General features: G+C 33.1%; 1 protein-coding gene across 2 annotated transcripts in view; it reads left to right on the forward strand.

Moving 5' to 3' along the window:
• Positions 1–19,128, forward strand: part of LOC143255261 (glucose-6-phosphatase 3-like) — a 38,414-nt gene that overhangs the window by 7,455 nt on the left and 11,831 nt on the right. For both annotated transcript variants that reach the window (XM_076510662.1, XM_076510663.1), the window contains exons 2-6: positions 8,691–8,768; positions 9,878–10,042; positions 11,778–11,884; positions 17,852–17,927; positions 18,959–19,077. In XM_076510662.1, the coding sequence (XP_076366777.1) occupies positions 8,691–8,768; positions 9,878–10,042; positions 11,778–11,884; positions 17,852–17,927; positions 18,959–19,077 (545 nt within the window). The remainder of the gene's footprint in view (positions 1–8,690; positions 8,769–9,877; positions 10,043–11,777; positions 11,885–17,851; positions 17,928–18,958; positions 19,078–19,128) is intronic.

The raw sequence follows: 19,128 nt of genomic DNA on the forward strand, positions 1-19,128 counted from the left end.
GGTTGATGAATCGACTTCTACACTCATCTCTGTTCCTCCCATACATTCCAACAAATCTCAAGATTCACATCCCTCGGTTTCAAATACAGGCATTTCTTCTGATACATCTTTTTTTCCCACCCAACAATGCAAAACAATCATTCGTTTGCATCCTCAGTCACTGGAATCCCCTTCCAAAAACAAAGACCTGCCCAATTGACCCAGGGCAGGATCCATGGAGGTTGATAGACCTCCTCCAAATAAGAACAGTAAAGAAAAAAGATGTGGTCGTAAACAGAAGGGTTCTCCAGCCACTTTGCCTACCTGTCATTAAAAATGGCCACCTTGATACAATGGAACTATCGAGGTTTACGTTCTAATCTGGATGATATCAAAACACTGATTGCTTCCTACCATCGTGGATGTCTTTCCTTACAAGAAACATTTCTAAAACCTGCTGATACAGTCACCATTCAGCAGTTTTCTCTGTACAGAAATGACAGGCTGTGTGATGGAAGAGTACGTGGAGGGATGGCACTATTGGTTGATCAGCATGTGCCTACCCTGTCTTTGTCACTCAACACACCCTTGGAGGCCATAGCCATCCATGTTTCCTTGGGTCATACCGTCACTGTTCTATCTACCTGTCCCCTGGAGAGACATATGATCAATCAGACCTTGATGCTCTTGTTGAACAGTTGCTGTCTCCCTTTTTAATCCTGGGGGATTTTAATGGACATCATCCCCTCTGGGGAAGTGCTGTTATTGATAGGAAGGTTCGCTCTGCAGAGCATATGCTCTCTGATCACAACCTTTCTCTTTTCAATACTGGTTCATCCACTTATTTTCACACACCTAGTCAGTCCTTTACTGCTATTGATCTCTCGGTTTGCTCCCCTTCATTATTTTCCCATTTTTCCTGGAAAGTTGACAATAATCCACTGGGCAGTGATCATTTTCCTATACTTTTGAGAGAGACTGACCATGGTTGATGTCACCCTACCTGCGTGCCCCAGTGTAAGCTGGATCAGGCAGACTGGTCCACTTTCACTGCTCTCGCAAAACTTGACCCTGCCATCGTGAATCAGCCATCAATAGACGAATGTGTGGCAGTGGTAACTGATTGTATTATACAAGCTGCTCAGTGTATTCCTAAAACCTTGACACGTTTTCTACGATATCCTCGTCCATGGTGGAATCCTGCTTGCCACTTGGCAGGGAAGGCTCAAAAACGGGCCTGGGATACTTTCCATAGATATTCCACACTTTCGAACCGCATCGCTTTCCAACGGCCCGTGCACATGCTGGTAAGACGTCAAAGCCAGAAAGAATCTTAGATTAAGTTCACAACTAGCATATCTTCTACCACCAGTTCCAAGGTCATATGGGACAGGGTTCAAAAGGTCAGTGGGCACTACAATTCTGTCCCCCTCTTCATCTTACTCTCTGATGGCCAAGAGGTAGCTGATATCAGGAGCATTGCCGATACTCCAGGTGAAAACTTTTGGAGGGTATCTAGCACTTCTGCTTGTTCCTCCACCTTCTTGGCCATCAAGAGTCGGGCAGAGCGTTCACCTCTTTCCTTTCGAACTGACTGTCTCTTTGACTATAATTGTCCCTTTACACTGGTGGAACTGAAAATGGCCCTTCATCGGTCTGACATTACATCTGTTGGACCTGATGATGTACACTATGACATGTTGCTCTATCTTTCTCCTGCTTCGCTTGATATTCTTCTAATTGTTTTTAACCGGATCTGGTAGGAGAATGTTTTTCCTGATGCCTGGTGCCAGGCTATAATCTTACCTTTCTCTAAATCTGGGAAAGATCCCAAGATTCCTTCAAACTATCATCCAATTGCTTTGACAAGCTGTTTCTGTAAGATTTTAGAGAGGATGGTTAATGCTCATTTTGTTTGATTTCTCGAATCAAACAACCTCCTCTCACCCACCCAGTGTGGGTTCTGATGACAGCATTCCACCACGGACCACCTAGTTTGACTTGAAACATCAATCAGAGAAGCCTTTCTCAAATGCCAACATCTTGTTTCAATATTCTTTGACATTGAGAAGGCTTATGACACAACATGGAGGTATGCCATTTTGCGACACCATATATATGGGTTACGTGACCATTTACCCAGGTTTATTAAAAAATTTTTAATGGACAGGAGATTCCAAGTTTGTGTGGGTTCGACACTTTCCCGTTCTTTTGTACAGAAACTTGGGGTCCCTCAGGGCTGTGTTTTGAGTGTCACACTTTTCAGTATAAAGATAAATGCCATCACTGAACAACTTCCTCTCACTGTTGCAAACAGGCTCTATGTTGACGACTTTGTTGTTTTGTTTATACCTTTGTTTCCTTTTAAGAATTTTACTACATTTACTTTCCTTTTACCTTTTTACAGGATATTTGGCTAATTTTTATTACGATTTTGCTATATGTCTTTTAACACTTTTCGTATTTTACCTTTTGATAATGGCTGTTATGACAACATAACCCGGAACCACGACTAGAAAGATTAACTTCAGGTGACTGGTGGTGGTTCTTGTACCTACCTGTTAATCTATTCCTGGTGGGTTATGATAATTACCATTTTGCTACAGGAAGCCCTTTACAACTTTGTAGACTGGATGTCAACATTAGTTTTATGCCATTTTCTATTCTTAATTTCTGTTTTGTTTATACCTTCTTTCCTTTTACGAATTTTACTAAATTTCCTTTCCTTTTACCTTTTTACAGGACATTTGTCTAATTTTTATTACGATTTTGCTATATGTCTTTTAACACTTTTCTTATTTTACCTTTTGATAATGGCTGTAATGACAACGTAGCCCAGAACCAGGACTGGAAAGGCCAACTTCATGTAACTGATGGTGGTTCTTGTACTTACCTGTTAGTCTTCCTGGCAGGTTATGATCATTACCACTTTGCTAGAGAAAGTCCTTTACAACTTCTCTTACTCTGCTTTCTCTCTTAACATTGTAGCCTAGGTGTCAACATTGGTTTTATGCTTTTTCTGTTTTTCTATGTTTTGTTTTATCTTCATTTCCTTTTATGTATTTTGCTACATTTAATTTATTTTTACTTTTTTACAGGACATTTGGTGCAGATAGTCTAGCTGCTTTGTGCCATAAAACACTAAATCAATCAGTCAGTCAACTATAAGAGCATTTGAGATATTTTCATGTTATATTCTAATATCTGACTCCTTTTCAATGCAGACCACACCTACTACATAAACTTTCATGGAAAAAAAAGAACCACACCAGGGGTGGTACTTTGTCTGCTCCTCTGGTTTGTACTTGCTCACTTTTGAAAATAGGGTTGTGAGGTCATCCATTGTACTGGTTTTGGAGAAAGACATTTTCAGCTGAAACAAGACCAATAGAGATCTGGGCATTTTCTATGGGTTTTCTCATTATGAATTCCTTTCTGTTTTTTGTTGAATGGAGCAATTTGTATGGACTGTAGTGGCATACCATGAAGAAACATTCAGAACTAACCATTGTGGCTAGAATAAGAGGTGCCAATTAGTGAAAGAGGGCAGAGGTAACACAGCCATTGTAGTTCTAGGCCTCAGTTACTCAATATATGTATATATTTATAGGTGACTAAGTTAATGCAAGTAAGGAAATTAATCAAAGTGAAAGTAAGACAAAATTAATAGTAGATATTGACCTAGACTTTGTTATAGCTTAAGCTATAAAGAGTGTATAGTGGCAACTTTTAAAGTATTATAATTGCAAATTGTACTGTAATAACAGAATAGAGAACAATAATTCCTTTTGTCAGTTGGATTATGAGGTAACTAAGCCAGCATATGTGGACTTTTGATGTAAAATTGAATTGTTTAAAGCTCTGGATACAGCTGTGACAACTTGCAGAGTAATGTAAGTGTCTGTATCACTAATTGTATTGTCATAACAGAGTAGGAGAGAATAATTTGGCTTGTCAGTCAGTGTTCTGAAAGTAATTGAAACTGTCTGTGTGGACTTTGACAAAAAATATACAGTTAAACCTCTGAATACAACTGTTTAGCTGTACTGTAAATACTTTTTTCTTTTACATACATTGGTGGACTGGGTGTTGTCCAGTAATTGTTGCAATTTATCACAAACAAATCACAGACACCTACTGTATAGACTCACAGTACCTTTGAAAACCTGACATTGACAAACCAGCAAGAATTATAAGGTGGTAAACGGTAGTAAAGAAAAGTTGTGAATGACAGTAAAAGTAGGTCTATATGTGTACACCTGTAGTGATGGCAAAATAGTGTAGAAATTATGGTTACACTATACAACTGTGTCAAGGAATTTTGATAAGTGAATAGAGAGGTGAGCAACTTGGATTCAAAAACAGTTATCTACAAGAGTTTACTAAACAATAACAAGACTTAGAAAGAGAAGGTCAACAGAGAAAAGAGGAGAAGAGAATAAGAATACAAATTGAGAAAGACAAAAGGAGAGATTGAGTATATATATATAGAGAGAATAAGAGCACAAATTGAGATCATCAAGCCCACTTAACAGAAAGAGGAAGGACCCAAAAGTGACAGTGAGGTTAAGGCCAGTTTACATAAGCTTTTCAAATTTGATTAACAGAAAGACAAAATAGATGCTGTCCTAGAGAGGTATGAAATACTTGCTTAAATTCAGAACTGGGACAAAGGAGACAGCAGTCTATTCTAGCCCACTTCTCGCAAGAAAAAGCTTATAAATTTATACAGGAACTGAATAAAGCATAGAAGAAAAACCTTTCAGTGCAAAAACTTTGAGACAGTGCCAGGGTGAAAACAGCACACAAGACCAAAGGGAAAATTACTTGCAGACTAGAGGATCAAAAGGGAGTACTTAATAGCTATTATATGGAATGTAATTCATTAATGAGATATACAATAAATTGATTGATAAGTTCATCTAGTTGCCTAACTATTATGAGCTTATCTGTATATGAATTTTCTGAATATAAATGTATGCACAAAGTTTAAAAGTTTATGGTCTTGAAGAGGGCTAAAGCTCTCTTTCATTCATATGCACCTTACATAAGCAATATATTAAGTTAAAGACACATTTAAGGCAAAAAGTGGATATGAACAGCAAACATTACTGTGGTTAGTTATTTAGCCCAATGGCCACAACTTCACATTTGTGATGTGTATAAGCAGAACCCATGCATGATGCCACACCAAGGGAAATAGTATTAACTGTTGTAGTGTGCACGATTTCCTGTTGTACACATCTGAAGCTTAACAAATTGGCAAAGCTTCTAAGGCTATACGAGGTGTGTTAAAAAAAATACGCAGACTGACGTCATAAAACAAAATGTACTTTATTTAGAAGTTACAGGTCTGGGACCCCTTCAAAGTACTCTCCTCCCCAATGCACACACTTATCCCAACGGTATTTCCACTTGTTGAAACAGTCCTGGTACCCTTCTTTTGTAATGTCCTTCAGCTCCGTCATCGCATTTGCCTTAATCTCGGGAATCGTCTCAAATCTTCTTCCTTTCAAGTGTCTTTTGAGTTTGGGGAACAAGACAAAATCGCAAGGAGCAAGGTCAGGTGAGTAGGGGGGGTGGGGAAGAACAGTGATCGAGTGTTTGGCCAAAAATGCACGAGTTCTGAGGCACAAATTTTGCAGCAACGCGGTGCATCTTCAATTTTTTGGTCAAAATCTCGTAACAAGATCCAACTGATATCCCACACTCTTCAGCAAGCTCCCTGACAGTCAGACATCAATTTGCCCACACCAGGGTGTTGATCTTGTCGACGTGTGGGTCGCCAGTTGACGGGAAGGACGCCAAGGACGCCATCATCTTCAATGGACTGTCGACCATCCTTAAAACGTTCATGCCACTTGAAACATGCCGTACGCTTCATAGCAACATCACCATAAGCCGTGTTAAGCATAGCAAAAGTTTCAGTCGCAGATTTTCCAAGTTTAACACAAAATTTCACAGCAAGTCATTGCTCCTTCAGGTCATTCATTCTGAAATCCGCCAAACGAAAAAAATCGCACTTCACTTAAACCCGCCTAGCTAATACACAAATGAAGATATCTGCAATTGGGAAATGGCATCGTAATCAGCTGATCTGTGCGAACCTAGCGACACCAAGCGGATTCCCCTGGAACCAACTGGAGCCTCGCAATTCAAACAGTCCGTGTATTTTTTTAACAGACCTCGTATGCTGTCCTTTCTAACTGTGAACTACTGATAAGAAAGAAGGCATTTGGCTGGCTACATTCATAAGAATTCTGAATTATTCTTTTCATCAATGAATATCTTTTTTCAATCATATTATGAAACCCCAGGCCAACAAAGTTCAGTAGTTAAGGTAGTTTGCTTGTGATTCAACACCAACTGCCACCAGATATGTCTGTCCATTCTACCATAATGGAATTGCAATGTCACCATCATTATTACTAAAACAAGAGATATAAAGAAAAGTAATGTATAGGAACACCATGCTTTCTATCTGTTTTAGTGATACAGATTTTTAAAGAGTTTTGGTTTTTAATTTTTTGCACTATAATGGAAGTAATATGTGGCTTGAAAAGGCACTGAGATTGTCTTAGTCCAGTTTCTTTATTTTCTATATTAGGTAATTGACACCATTCATGTTGAAAGAATTAGCACTTCTATATTATTTTCTGGCCAAGTTTGACATTGTCTGAATGAGTCAGCCAATCATCATTGTTGTGAAAAAATTAAATAGTCCTGAGGTGATGATGTCAACTAGACAAAGAAACAATTTACTGTTGAATTTAAGTGCATTGTCTTAGTTCAATTTTATTTAATTTAACTGTCCATTTAACTACACATGGTTTTTTGTTGTTTTGTCTAAATATGGTTTTATTTTTCTGTCCTTCAAATGTATCCAGTCTGTTTATTTCAAAACTTGGTCAATTTATCTACTGCAGAATACTCCTCTTAGTTCTTGATAGAATTTGTTGTTATTTGCAGATTTGCTTATCTGATACATTTTGTGACATCACTTTCACCTAAAAATGCCACACTATTCTCCTCTTGTGCACTAAAGTGAACTTTTTCTTGGTAATAAAAATTGTCCACAACTACTAAAAGATACATCTGATTCCATTCCTTGCTTGCTGTGAGTTAAATAAAAGGTTTTTACTCTAAACTGATTAAAACATAGCAATTTGTATGTCTTTACAGTAAAAAATGATTGGTATTAAGTGTTATTATGCAAGAATTTACTGTTTAGTTTTAGACATCAAATATGTTGATAACACAGACTGATAAAAAGAGGATCTGTTTGATTCTTATGGTTTTCTACCTTCTCATAGTCTCTCTTACCTCCCTCACCCATCTCCAAGAAAAACAAAATGTTTATCTTACAATGAATTAAAAGTGTTTATATTTTTTCAGTTAGCACCTGCCCTTTTAATATCCCCTGTAAGCTACTGTTTATGATTAGTTAGAAATAATTCACAATGTAAAAGAATGATAAACTTTTAAATCTTTTATAGTTTTTCAGAAATAGTTTGGAAGTGTTTTTGATATGGGAAGGAGGTAAGCAATCATTGTTACATTACGCTTCTGTATCTTGCACTGCTCTTTCTCAAAACTTAACATCTCTTTTGCCTGCATATATATGTTGATTTAGTTTTGCAGTTTCATCTAGCATCAATCTGGGTTTAACCATTCCATTTCACCTAAGAGTAGTTTTTATTAAGCTTTACGTGGACATTGTACAAAACAGGTACCTATGGAAAATGTGATTGGGGAAAACAATTTCAATTTAAGTGTGGGAAAACATTTTTGGATAATTTTCCTGCTTTGTGAGGCATGTGGTACACCCATTTTTACCTGTTCCTGGTAAGTAGATGGTCATTAAACTGAAGCTCTGTGTGAAACTGCCACTTGAATGTATAGTTGTGGTAGAAATAGGCTACTGTAGTATGGTTTAAAATAAAAGTTTAAAGGTTGATTTCAAAATACAAATCTTTAAGAGAAAAAATTATTCTAACTGTTGATGACTTGTTTAGTCTTATTTTTATAGTGCTGTATATAATTGTGATTTCTTTTATAAAGAAATAACCTAGAGGAATCTAGAGCACTAAAGAATTACATTTAGCTGGAACTTTACTATGTAGTTTTAAAATGATTTCAAGCTAAGCCAGGAAAATTTTAACACTCAAAACTACTCAGTGCAATTTTCTTAGGGAGCCTGTCCATACTGCTCATTCATAAGTATATAGATTTATAAATATAAATTTATTTATATGCATTACTTATGGGCTCTCAGTATGAGGAGCCAATCAGTGTGTTGCTCTTTTTGCACCAACATTAAATATACTACTGAACTAAGCTTGCATATTTATTACTTTTGTGTGCACTATTGCATTGTACATGTAGTGTGTGGATATCACACTTCATGTTACATTACATGTACTTAAATTGTACTTATCCCATAATATGAAAATTTGTAATCATTGGAGAGAGTTCTAACTTCAGACAAAAAAAAATTAAGTGAAACACAGTCTGTATATTTCCTACCTATGCCAAGTAAACTATACAATTACACATCAAATTGCATGTATCATTTTCTTTTGTCTTTGACAATGACAGAGGAAATAATATGAAAATCTATAGTTAAGAAGAAAACTGATCTTGATGTATGTAGATTTTACATCTATTGTCAGTTGATATGAATAATTATTTATCTTCTAATACTTCCCTAGGTTCTTGACAAGGATGAATGACTCATTACTTCATTTGAATTCTCTGGGTGTTAAATGTATCCACTACCTTCAACAAAGGTGATATTAATTTCTTTTCTAACAACTGTGTAAGTTAAATTGTCACAAAATGTTATGATGTTTTACTGTAGGCCAGTTACATGTAAATAACCGCACTTTACACGTGTTGAAATTAACATGAATAATGAACAAGTGCAACTATATCATGATAAAATCTTAAATATTAGAAGAAATTAGTGAAATTGTTGGAAGAAAAACTATTTTCAGTGTTGCAACTCTGAGAAGAAAGAAATTAGTGATACCCTTTCAGTCAAGAAAGAGTGAATACAATCTGGAGAATTCCTGGATTATCTTCTGTAAATTCCAAAACTTGAGGAACCCCTTTAGCATATGGAATCCCATGATTGTAACCCAAGGATCATTTATTTTCAACATTTTATGCAGAAGTGTAATAATATTAAGACAAACACATTAAAGCATATAAAGCTTTATCAGGTGACAGTTATTTGCTACATTGAAAAAAATCGTCTTTGTGTATATTAACCAAAATACTTTGATTGTATTTAAATGTTATGTAAAAACTTATATTTATGAAATTTTATTGTTTTTTTACATATAAGGACAATGGTAACAATTTGCTGAGTGTTGTAGCAATTGTTTTTTGTAGTTTAGGGTTGTAAGTTTTTAAATTGTGAAAAAAAAGTGAATTAAGCTTATTTTTTTATAGTGAAAAGTGAAATTCTTGTGTAGACTACTCTAAATGCAGTATGCCAGTAGTTCAGTAATATTCTTTAAACATTGGTATTTGCAGGATAAGACAAGAGACGCCTGTTGCCTCGCTCCTGGCATTTTAGAGTAAATTGTATTTGAGTAATTTTTTCTTAAACTATAATAGAATATAATGCAGTTTAAATATAAATGATGAAATAAGCCATAATCAGCCAAGGCATCAAATTTAAATTTGAAGGCAAATGGTCTGCACTCTATGACAGCTTTCCCCACCTAGAGTAAATTTTTTGGACACTTGCTTTTTTTAATTTTTTGTGCATCTTTGTATTATGAGAACAATAGTCAATAGCGAATGAAATATGATTTTTCTAAATCATTATTACATTGTGATTTTTTTGTGTTGTATATCATTTTTAAAACAGTTGTTTGGAACTTTACAGGTATAACAACCTTGATGAATTGTTTCTCTTTGCTTGTTACATGTGGGATCCACGACATGCCTATGTTATTTATTTTCCTTTAGTCTTTTACTTCAGCCATTCTATTGGTATAAAAGTACTTTGGGCTGCTACATTGTCTGAGTGGTTGAATCTAGCACTAAAGTGGTAAGTAGTCAAGTTTTAAGTGAATTAAGTCTAATCTGAGTCGATATTTTTCAGCATTTTGTTTGCATTATGTATCCATCAAACCTATAAAAAAAAAGGGATTATTGATTCATAATCACAACCCACTTCTTAAATATTATAGTGGTTTGTTTTTCTCCTGGGTAATTGATAAAATATACACTATTGTATATAAACATTAAATCTGTTTTTGTTGATATTTTTTAACTACTCTTATTTCATGTTGAAATTGTATAATTTGTAAAATCTCTTTTACATAACAGCACCATTTTATTTTCTATATGTATTTTCATAAGATAAGTGATTGCTGTCCTGCTACTTAATATTTTTCTATTGTCACTTTTTAAAGACCCCAGAGGGACAGCAGTATGTCTATGGACTTCATGCTAAAATCAGAAGTTTGATTCCCTTTAGTGGACACAGTAGGATAGCCTGATGTGGCTTTGTTATAGTGACACAAACACTTTTTAACGTAAATTTGCTTTTGAGTAGTTTGTTCTTTCTCTCTCTTTTTTATCTTAATAATATCTTTCATATTATGCATGAGAACTTTCTGATTTCTTTTCAGCCTTTTAAATTAGTGTAATTGTACTTTCTTCATGTTTATTATTGTCAGTAATAATGCCTAGAAATCTGATCTGATATTATTGATAATATTTCCATGTTTTGAGTCATTACAATAATATACATTATTTTACTTGCATGTAAACTATCTGCAACAGTCTTCTACCAATAGGAGTGAGGCACATCTTCCTGGTACATGTGACTTCCTTTATTTGTTTCTACCAAACTGTCACTTCCCATTAAGCAGTGACCTGGTTCAGAAATTTTTCAATTGTGCTCTCTTCACACGTTCATTTACATTTTTGCACTATAGTGCATTATCTATTATTCATTTGCTACAATAAGTTTTCTCTAGTATTTTGCCACAATATCTCACCTTTGCTTATCAATAATTTTTCCTTCTTTTTGACTTCTTCCCAGTTTAAGATGAATTCTAAAGTCTGTGTTACAATTTCTGATATGCTTAGCATTACTTCAAGTGCCATTACACAGGCTTCGAGTCAGGGGGTCTCAACTGATGATTTTTTTATGCTTATTATTTTTTGTTGTTCTATTTTTGTCTTTTTGTGTACTTGTAGTTTCTTTCACAGCTACAGAAAGCCATAAATACTTATTTAAAGAACTGTCTGATACTTCTGTCTTTATTAATTGGTCATTGAACTTTAGGTACTCTGTTTAAATTTCTCATTGTTTCCTAAAGCTTTCTTTTGAGTCTTGTAGTAACCATTAGTATTTTATATGGATTCTTGAGAAATTTCACTGTTAGAGATCAATAAAAATAATTAGAAATATATGTGTATATATATATATATATATTTGCAGTTTACCAGAAAAATATTGATACTTTATGACAGAGATAAGATTCTATTAGTTTCAGAATATTAAAAGTTGATATTTGAAAAACTACAACAATCTGAGTCTATACTTAAACCTTCTAGAAATGTTTCACCTTGCAAGTATTATATATTTCATTATGTTCATATCTGTGAGAGATGAATTATACTGTAGTAAAATTCTCTAATTGAAAATTGTGCAACTGCTTGAATTAGTCACTGTTTAATTTTGGCTTTTCTGAACATACATAAAAGTGTTAATAATGTGCAGTCACAAGAAAAGATTTCTCTTTATCACAAAAAGTTGCCTATACTTGTAGGCTACTTCAGGAAGATCGTCCATATTGGTGGGTTTCTGAGGATTCTGATGGCCGTGAACTAAATTTGACACTTAGGCAGTTTCCTATAACATGTGAAACGGGACCAGGTGATTTGTTGTTGTTTTTCTCTTTTTTAGTTTATTAAGCTGATGGCAATTTACTGAACTAGGTTCTAGTGATAAAATGTTATGCTTTGTTATATTACACCATTTCTAAAATATAAATATACCACAATAATTCAAATGAGACCACATTAAACATTTTTTTATACTAATGCCCAATATAAATTCATTTCTTCAAGTAAACAGGTAATACATTTTAAACATGATTCCAAGTATTTAACAAATTACACATACTATATTTTATTGCATTTGTTTCCTTACTAGTCTCTACCATTTGACAGCTCTGTTGTTTTACTCTAAACTTCTGCATGTAAATTAAACTACACCTTAGGCTTTTCATAAAGAGATGAGCCTTTATTATTTACTTAATGTTTAAAATAATACTTGTCAAAATACTGAAAATCTGTATTTGTAATATTTCCAAAGTAAATCAGATATATAAATTTCATAAATGAATGCAAGCATGTAAAGATGTTGCTTGGTTTTTAAATTTTAAGGTGGGGATATCTCAATATTGTTTCTCTAGACAGTATTATAAGGTGCAAAAAAGTACTGTTCAATTTTGAGGTCAGACAAATTTAAATCTTCAAAGACCTTTACTTCATTCAAACACTAAATACACTATTTGTTTTTTTTTACTCTGTAAATTCTTATTTGAAACACTGAATAATAAAACCATAATACAATATCAGAAAAACAGTTAGTTAATTTATAACAACAACAAGGTAAAAATCTGTTTATAAAATAAGATGTGTTCATGTTCCTAAAAAGTTGAAGTTGAAAATTATTTTATACGCAGTTTGAGTGTTTTTTGCAATTTATGTCATATCAGTATGTGATAGTGTATTAATAACATTAGAACTCACATTAATGTTTCAACTCTTAACACTTTTTAACTATTATAAGTCTGATAACAAACGTTTTCCTAATTCAAGTACAAATACATTAACAGCTTTGAAGAATTTAAGGAAAGCTGGTAATACTGATATTTCAAAGTCTGGTAAAAAGGTATTGTATAGTAATTTTGAATGAAGAGTAATGTATGAAAAAGGCTAAAAACATTATAAGTGATTCAACAAAGTTTTATAAGTAACACTTTCATCCCACTGATACAACAAGGACTAGGTTACAAAGATACTCATTAAAACTAAAGAAAGATAAGTGTTTTAAATGATAAACAACTTTTAAAAACTAGACTATTAACTTGTCAATCATGAATTATTTATGATCTTCCTATAACTCATGAAGGAGGATGTCTGTTATGACCTATAATTTCAAATATTTAAGCTTACAATCATGCTTTCCTACTTGTTTTCAATTGGTTGATTTTATGAATGTCTTTACTAATGAATGTAATTTGAAAGATGGTTTTGAATTTTCTGATAAAGTACAAAAATTCAAATTTTAAAGTATTGTTCATTGTACTACCTTTAAGGTTATAACTATGCAGTTAAATGCTAATTTGAATTTTAATAACAAGTCTAGTGGCTTGAGCATTTCCAAATCAGTATTTTTGAAATTGATCAATTTTGCAACTAATAAATCTCATTTTCTGCCTGATAGAAATAGTTTGGCTAAACAGGAAGCATATCTAGAATTTATAACCATTCTATCACTCTAATATCAGTCTTAAAAACCTTTATATTACCATAGGTATGTAGGTGCTTCTTCACCATCTTTAGAAACTTTTGATTGTATTTATTTGTTTGGAATTAAGCACAAAGCTACACAATGGACTCTGTGCTCTGCCCACCACAGGTATCAAAACGTGGTTTCTGGTAGTGTGAGTCTGCAGACATACTGCTGTGCCACTGGGGAGCACTAATCATGTTTCTCAATTTATGAAGTACTTGAATAGCAAGTATAACACTATAAAATTCACTGTTGAACATCTACAAGATCAATAAATTCTCATTATTGAATAAATTTATTCATAAGAATAATGATAACTTCAGATATAAGTATACCATAAAAATAAATGTTTACTGACTTATATTTTAAACTTTCAAGCTCTGTATTACCAACTTTGTTTTAGAAATTTGGTTAATATATAATCTTATTGTGTCTGCAGAATTTCCAGTACTATATAATCTTGCACAAAGAATTTTAATGATATCATACAGTTCTTAAGCAAAGAGAGGAACTGGTTTTCCTATACTTGTTGTTGATCAAATACTTTGAACAAGTAAATGTTTATTAAACCAACTCAGCAAGAAATTTTTAAATACCCATTAATTATATCTTCATCAGATATTTTAAATATTCTCTAAATATGAAGTATCACTTATAAAATATATTTCATAGAATATATCATCAAATACAGAAGAGATGTATTTTTAAACCTAAGTATTGCTTGAGGAATATTTTTATATTATAGATCATATCATTACTGAGAAATCACCAAGTGCTGTTTATAAATTCAGGTCCTTGCTGTTAGCAAGGTTTTATTGGTTCTATTAAAAGAAAACTGTTAGCTTACCTGAAGGAACATTAAAATGTAAGGTTTGTGAATAGTTCAGCACAGATCAAATGTACTGGAACAGACGTACTCTAGGTGAGTGTGATGTAGTCATTATTTATTGCTGCTTAATCTTCTCACTTTCTTTTAGAGCCCATACAGTTCTTATTAATGTTTACAGGACTTTGCACAGGCCAAGCCAGGCTACAGTTATGATTTTTTCATTAACCTTGTTATTTATTAAACCTTATGGATCACTGTCTACTCAAAAGATGAATCTCTGCCAAAAAGGTCTTATTCCTTAAGGGGATGACTTAATGAATAAAAACCAATTTGTATCTGTCTGAAGTCAGAGTGCTTTCAGTTTTGTTTAGACCACCAACACCATTGGTTGAAATGTGGCAACATTTCTGTTGTTGTGCTCTATAACATGGTTCACTTTGGATAGTTACTGCTTATCTCTCTACCATTGAACACAGTAGTGTTGATTGTTGCCAATGGTTTGAATTTAGATAACTTGTGAAGAGTATCCTCCTCCAACTTTGCTGAAATCATTGCTCAAGTTTTGCTATGCATTTCTGTTTTTTCACTTAATTTTCTCTTCTATGAACTAATTTTGAGCAGCCACACACTCATTTAGGGTACTTCTTACTAATGTGCTTCTTAGTATTCTAGAGGTAGCATTCCCATCCATACGTACCAGCCAGGTCATTGGCAAGATCTCTGTTGGATTATCATGCATCATGTGAAGAATATACTCTGAGTTTCTTAACATCACATTTGCCAACCAACACTTTAACTTCTACACCTTCATTTGGCATTCTAGTGCTTGTAGTCATGAGTGCATTTAATCACCACATTACAAATAGAAATATTATATCTTTCTATGTATATATATATATATATGTAAAGACATTATGCTGATGTGGCAGTCTGATTGATTGGATAACAATGTGTGTGTGGGTGTGTAATATCATCCCCAAGTTGGACTTAACAAGATGAAATGAGAAAAAATCTTAGGATTTTATTATTTATCGGTTCACAAATATAACTGGATAAAATATACATGTGACATCATTAATGGTAAGTGCCTGCTGTAATATATGATAATGCTATTTCTATCAAATCTGTATACACAGTGACTTTCAGTGATTAAGCAATAAACCTAAAATAAATTAATGGCAAAATGGTGCAAGGTTTATTTACTGGATGTGGACATAATGTCTGTGTTTACATGATACAACTTGTAGCAAAACAGATGCTAATTTAATTTAATATTTAATCAGTGTCTAAGGGATAAAACAAGAATCACCCTTTCAAGAAAAAAAGAAAAATTAATAATTGTTAAGAAAAGAAGGGATATTCAGTCGGAGGTGTGGTTTCTTCTTATGGCTATTTCCAGATCAGAATATCTTTGCATACTGGTTATATATGATATATAAGAGAAGAAAGGAAAAGTTCCTATTGACCTATCAGAGCAGTTTTAAATATCTTGAAAGGAATTGGAAGGAGTCAACACATTTTCATAAAGCATCTCACCTACACTCTATGAGAATGAGATTAGGGTAACATTTTGGCCAGTTCATGTGAGTCATGGTGTAGTCATTCAGGTATTAACTGATAATGTGCTTTGTGCAGATAAGCATTATTGTTTATTACAATAAAGTTAAACAAAAGGCCAGTCACAGTACCACCTTTGAACACATTGAGGTCCAAACAGCCACTCATGGAACTTCCTGCCTAAACTATCAAATCTCTATTACCATCTATATGAACTGGGTACTTATTTCATGTGCATTCCAGATGAGTGTACACCATAAGCCACATTATAGACTGAATTATGATTTATCTGTAATAATAACATTAATCCATTGATCTGATGTCCAGAAAACATGTTCATGGCACTACTCCAAATGTTCCTGTTTGTATTTGTTGATCAAGAGAATACACATCACCGAAGCCCTCATTCACGCAACCTTTTGTATGATGTTAAAGTTTATGCCTTACCTCCATGTGGTTTTGCACAGGTGAAAGACACTTGGGTTGGTATAAATGATCTGTTTCATCAGGCACAAGGTGACACATAATGGTAACCTGCTGGGGATGTTAAGCTGTTATCATTCTTGTACTGATCATTGATCACTGATCTCAATAAAGTTTAAATTGTATCCATAGATGGAAAACAAAATTTCTATTTATATTTAACCATTCAGCCATTTAAGTCTGTGATGAGCCAGCTTCAAGCCCAATAGTAGTTCATATTAGAGAAACTTCCAAATGATGATGGCTTCACATTTTGATGAAACTGTGTAGAACGGATGGCAACTGCCAGTTGTGTAGACACATGTATAGGATGACATTTTGAAAGTCTTCCACCTTCTGTCTTCTAGGCGGAAGACTTTTGAAACGTCGTCCTCTACACTTGTGTCTACACAACAGGCAATTGCCATCCATTCTACAAAGTTTCATCATGAATACTCTGGCCTCACATTTTGTTCAAATGATATTAAATAGTTATTTTACTAGTGTCAAAGCTAAAGTGGACAAGAGTCAGTAGCCGTGTGTCCTTATACAGACACTAATTTACATTTTTTGACAAGACTAACTTTAGATGTTTTTGTATTATGTGCAAATGTGTTTATGATGAAACTGAGTGATTAAATCTTGTATCATTATGGATTTATATAAATTTTGACATTTGTTAGTAAACCTTTGGAAACCAGTGTAGTACCAATATGTGAGAAATGAGCCTTTATTAATCCAGTTTAAAAATGGTAATGTTTAGATACTTTATATCTGTTTTATAGAGTTGTTGATTTGTACATTTATACCCTTAGAATGTTCTTATTAATATAATTTTATATTTAGGCACTTTGAATAGCTGAGCAAAATAAATCACTATGCTAAATGGATGACATAAATCTTTCATTCTGACTACAAAATGTTAAGTTCTTTAATGCCAGTGCACTGTAAATGAAAATTTAAAGTACCATTGATGTTCTCACTGTTTAAATACCAAAATCTAGAATAAAGTAATTTCATATGAATACATTTAACTTGTAACACATTTGCTTGGACTAACTTAGCCACTCTTCAGTACTTAACATAAATTTATATGGTGTAGATCACATTCGTTTCATTACCCACTGATGTGTAAAAAGAGGTATTGGGGAAGGTTTACAGGATAAAATATGGTAAAGCACTAACACATTTCAATCAAAAAATGATTTATAAAATAATGATCCTGAAATTTTTCTTGAACAAATAAAGCAAAAATAAAATATAAGAGCAGTACTAAATTTTGTTCAAGTATATTAAAATACTTGCACTAAATTAAACATTAAATCCAGATCATTGTCTGGCTATTCAAATAGATCATAAGTTAGGAACCATGTTTCAGAATATTATACTAAATTCAGAAATGTTTATCTTATACAAAGACTTGATATTGCACCATATAAAACCATAAAAATAATCTAAATTCACTTTTGTAGGAAGCCCTTCAGGACATGTGATGGTGACAACATGTGTGCTGTTTCAGATTATTAAGGCTCTGACAGAAAAACAGGGGTATGAGTATTGCAAGTTATTAAAATATCAGTAGCTCTTCATTACACTAGACTACAATAGTAAATTAAAATATTAATGTATTATTAAATTATCATACTTTGTAAAAACAAAACTCAAAACTCTTTTTACTCTCACGTGTGCCTGAGTTCATGGCTTATTTTGCAGTTCAAAGAATGAATTAATCCATTATTATGAGTTTATATGTATTTTTAATTTGGTAACAAATATTTACTAAGTAACAGCAAAAAATTAAAGTACTTCTTTATAAAAATATTTGTAAAAACAAACTTGACATTTTTTCACAAATTTACGTACTTGAAGTGACCAATATACTGCTTAAAAATAAAAATGTTTAGTAGAATAATGTTTTATGAATTTTCAGGAAAACATTTTTCGGTTCTGAATTAAGTTTAAATTACTGTTTATAGTGTCGTGCTAGAAACTCTTAAGTTTCTCTCATTTTGAAATGAAACATAAGTGTAGTATGATAATTTTTAAACTAGATGTGCAATCAATCCCCATCAGTTTAAATTTGTGTTTGTTTCGCTATTATGTACAAAGGTACTGAAATCCAATTTCTAGCAGTAAAAGTTCATAGACATACTACTGTACCATTGAGGGGCATTTAAATTAGTATGTGACACATTATTATATGTAGAAATGACTACCCCACATATATTATTGATAAATATAATTAATTCTGTTCCATATTATTCATTTATTTTTAATTAATTTCCTTGTTAAAATGTTATACTTTTACAAACTCAAATAAATTAACTTTAACACCCACTTTCAGTAAATATTTCCTTGAGTATGAAGGTAGTTTCTTGGATTCTTTCAGTCGTGCAGGTAGTTTATTTGTTTTTATTTTAAAATTATATTTGTTGTACTAGTTTAGTCTGTTCAGATTGTCAAAATGTCAATGTTTCATCGAACTGTAACTCTAAACTTAACTGAAGTTTCAATTCGTACTGTAATTCTTTCCATGCATGTTTTTGTGATAATTCAATACAATAATAATAACATTACAGAATCCTTGTAAAAGTTGGAGGCTGGAGTATTTATGCTGTAGTTATACTGCTTGTTGGAATTGCTCGAGTGTTTATTGCTGCTCATTTTCCACATCAGTGCTTACTTGGCTTTATAGTTGGTAAGTAAACATGTATTTTTCTATGACCTATTTAAAAATAATTCATTCCAC

The sequence above is a fragment of the Tachypleus tridentatus genome, chromosome 7, assembly GCF_004210375.1.
Source record: "Tachypleus tridentatus isolate NWPU-2018 chromosome 7, ASM421037v1, whole genome shotgun sequence".
Lineage (NCBI taxonomy): Eukaryota > Metazoa > Arthropoda > Merostomata > Xiphosura > Limulidae > Tachypleus > Tachypleus tridentatus.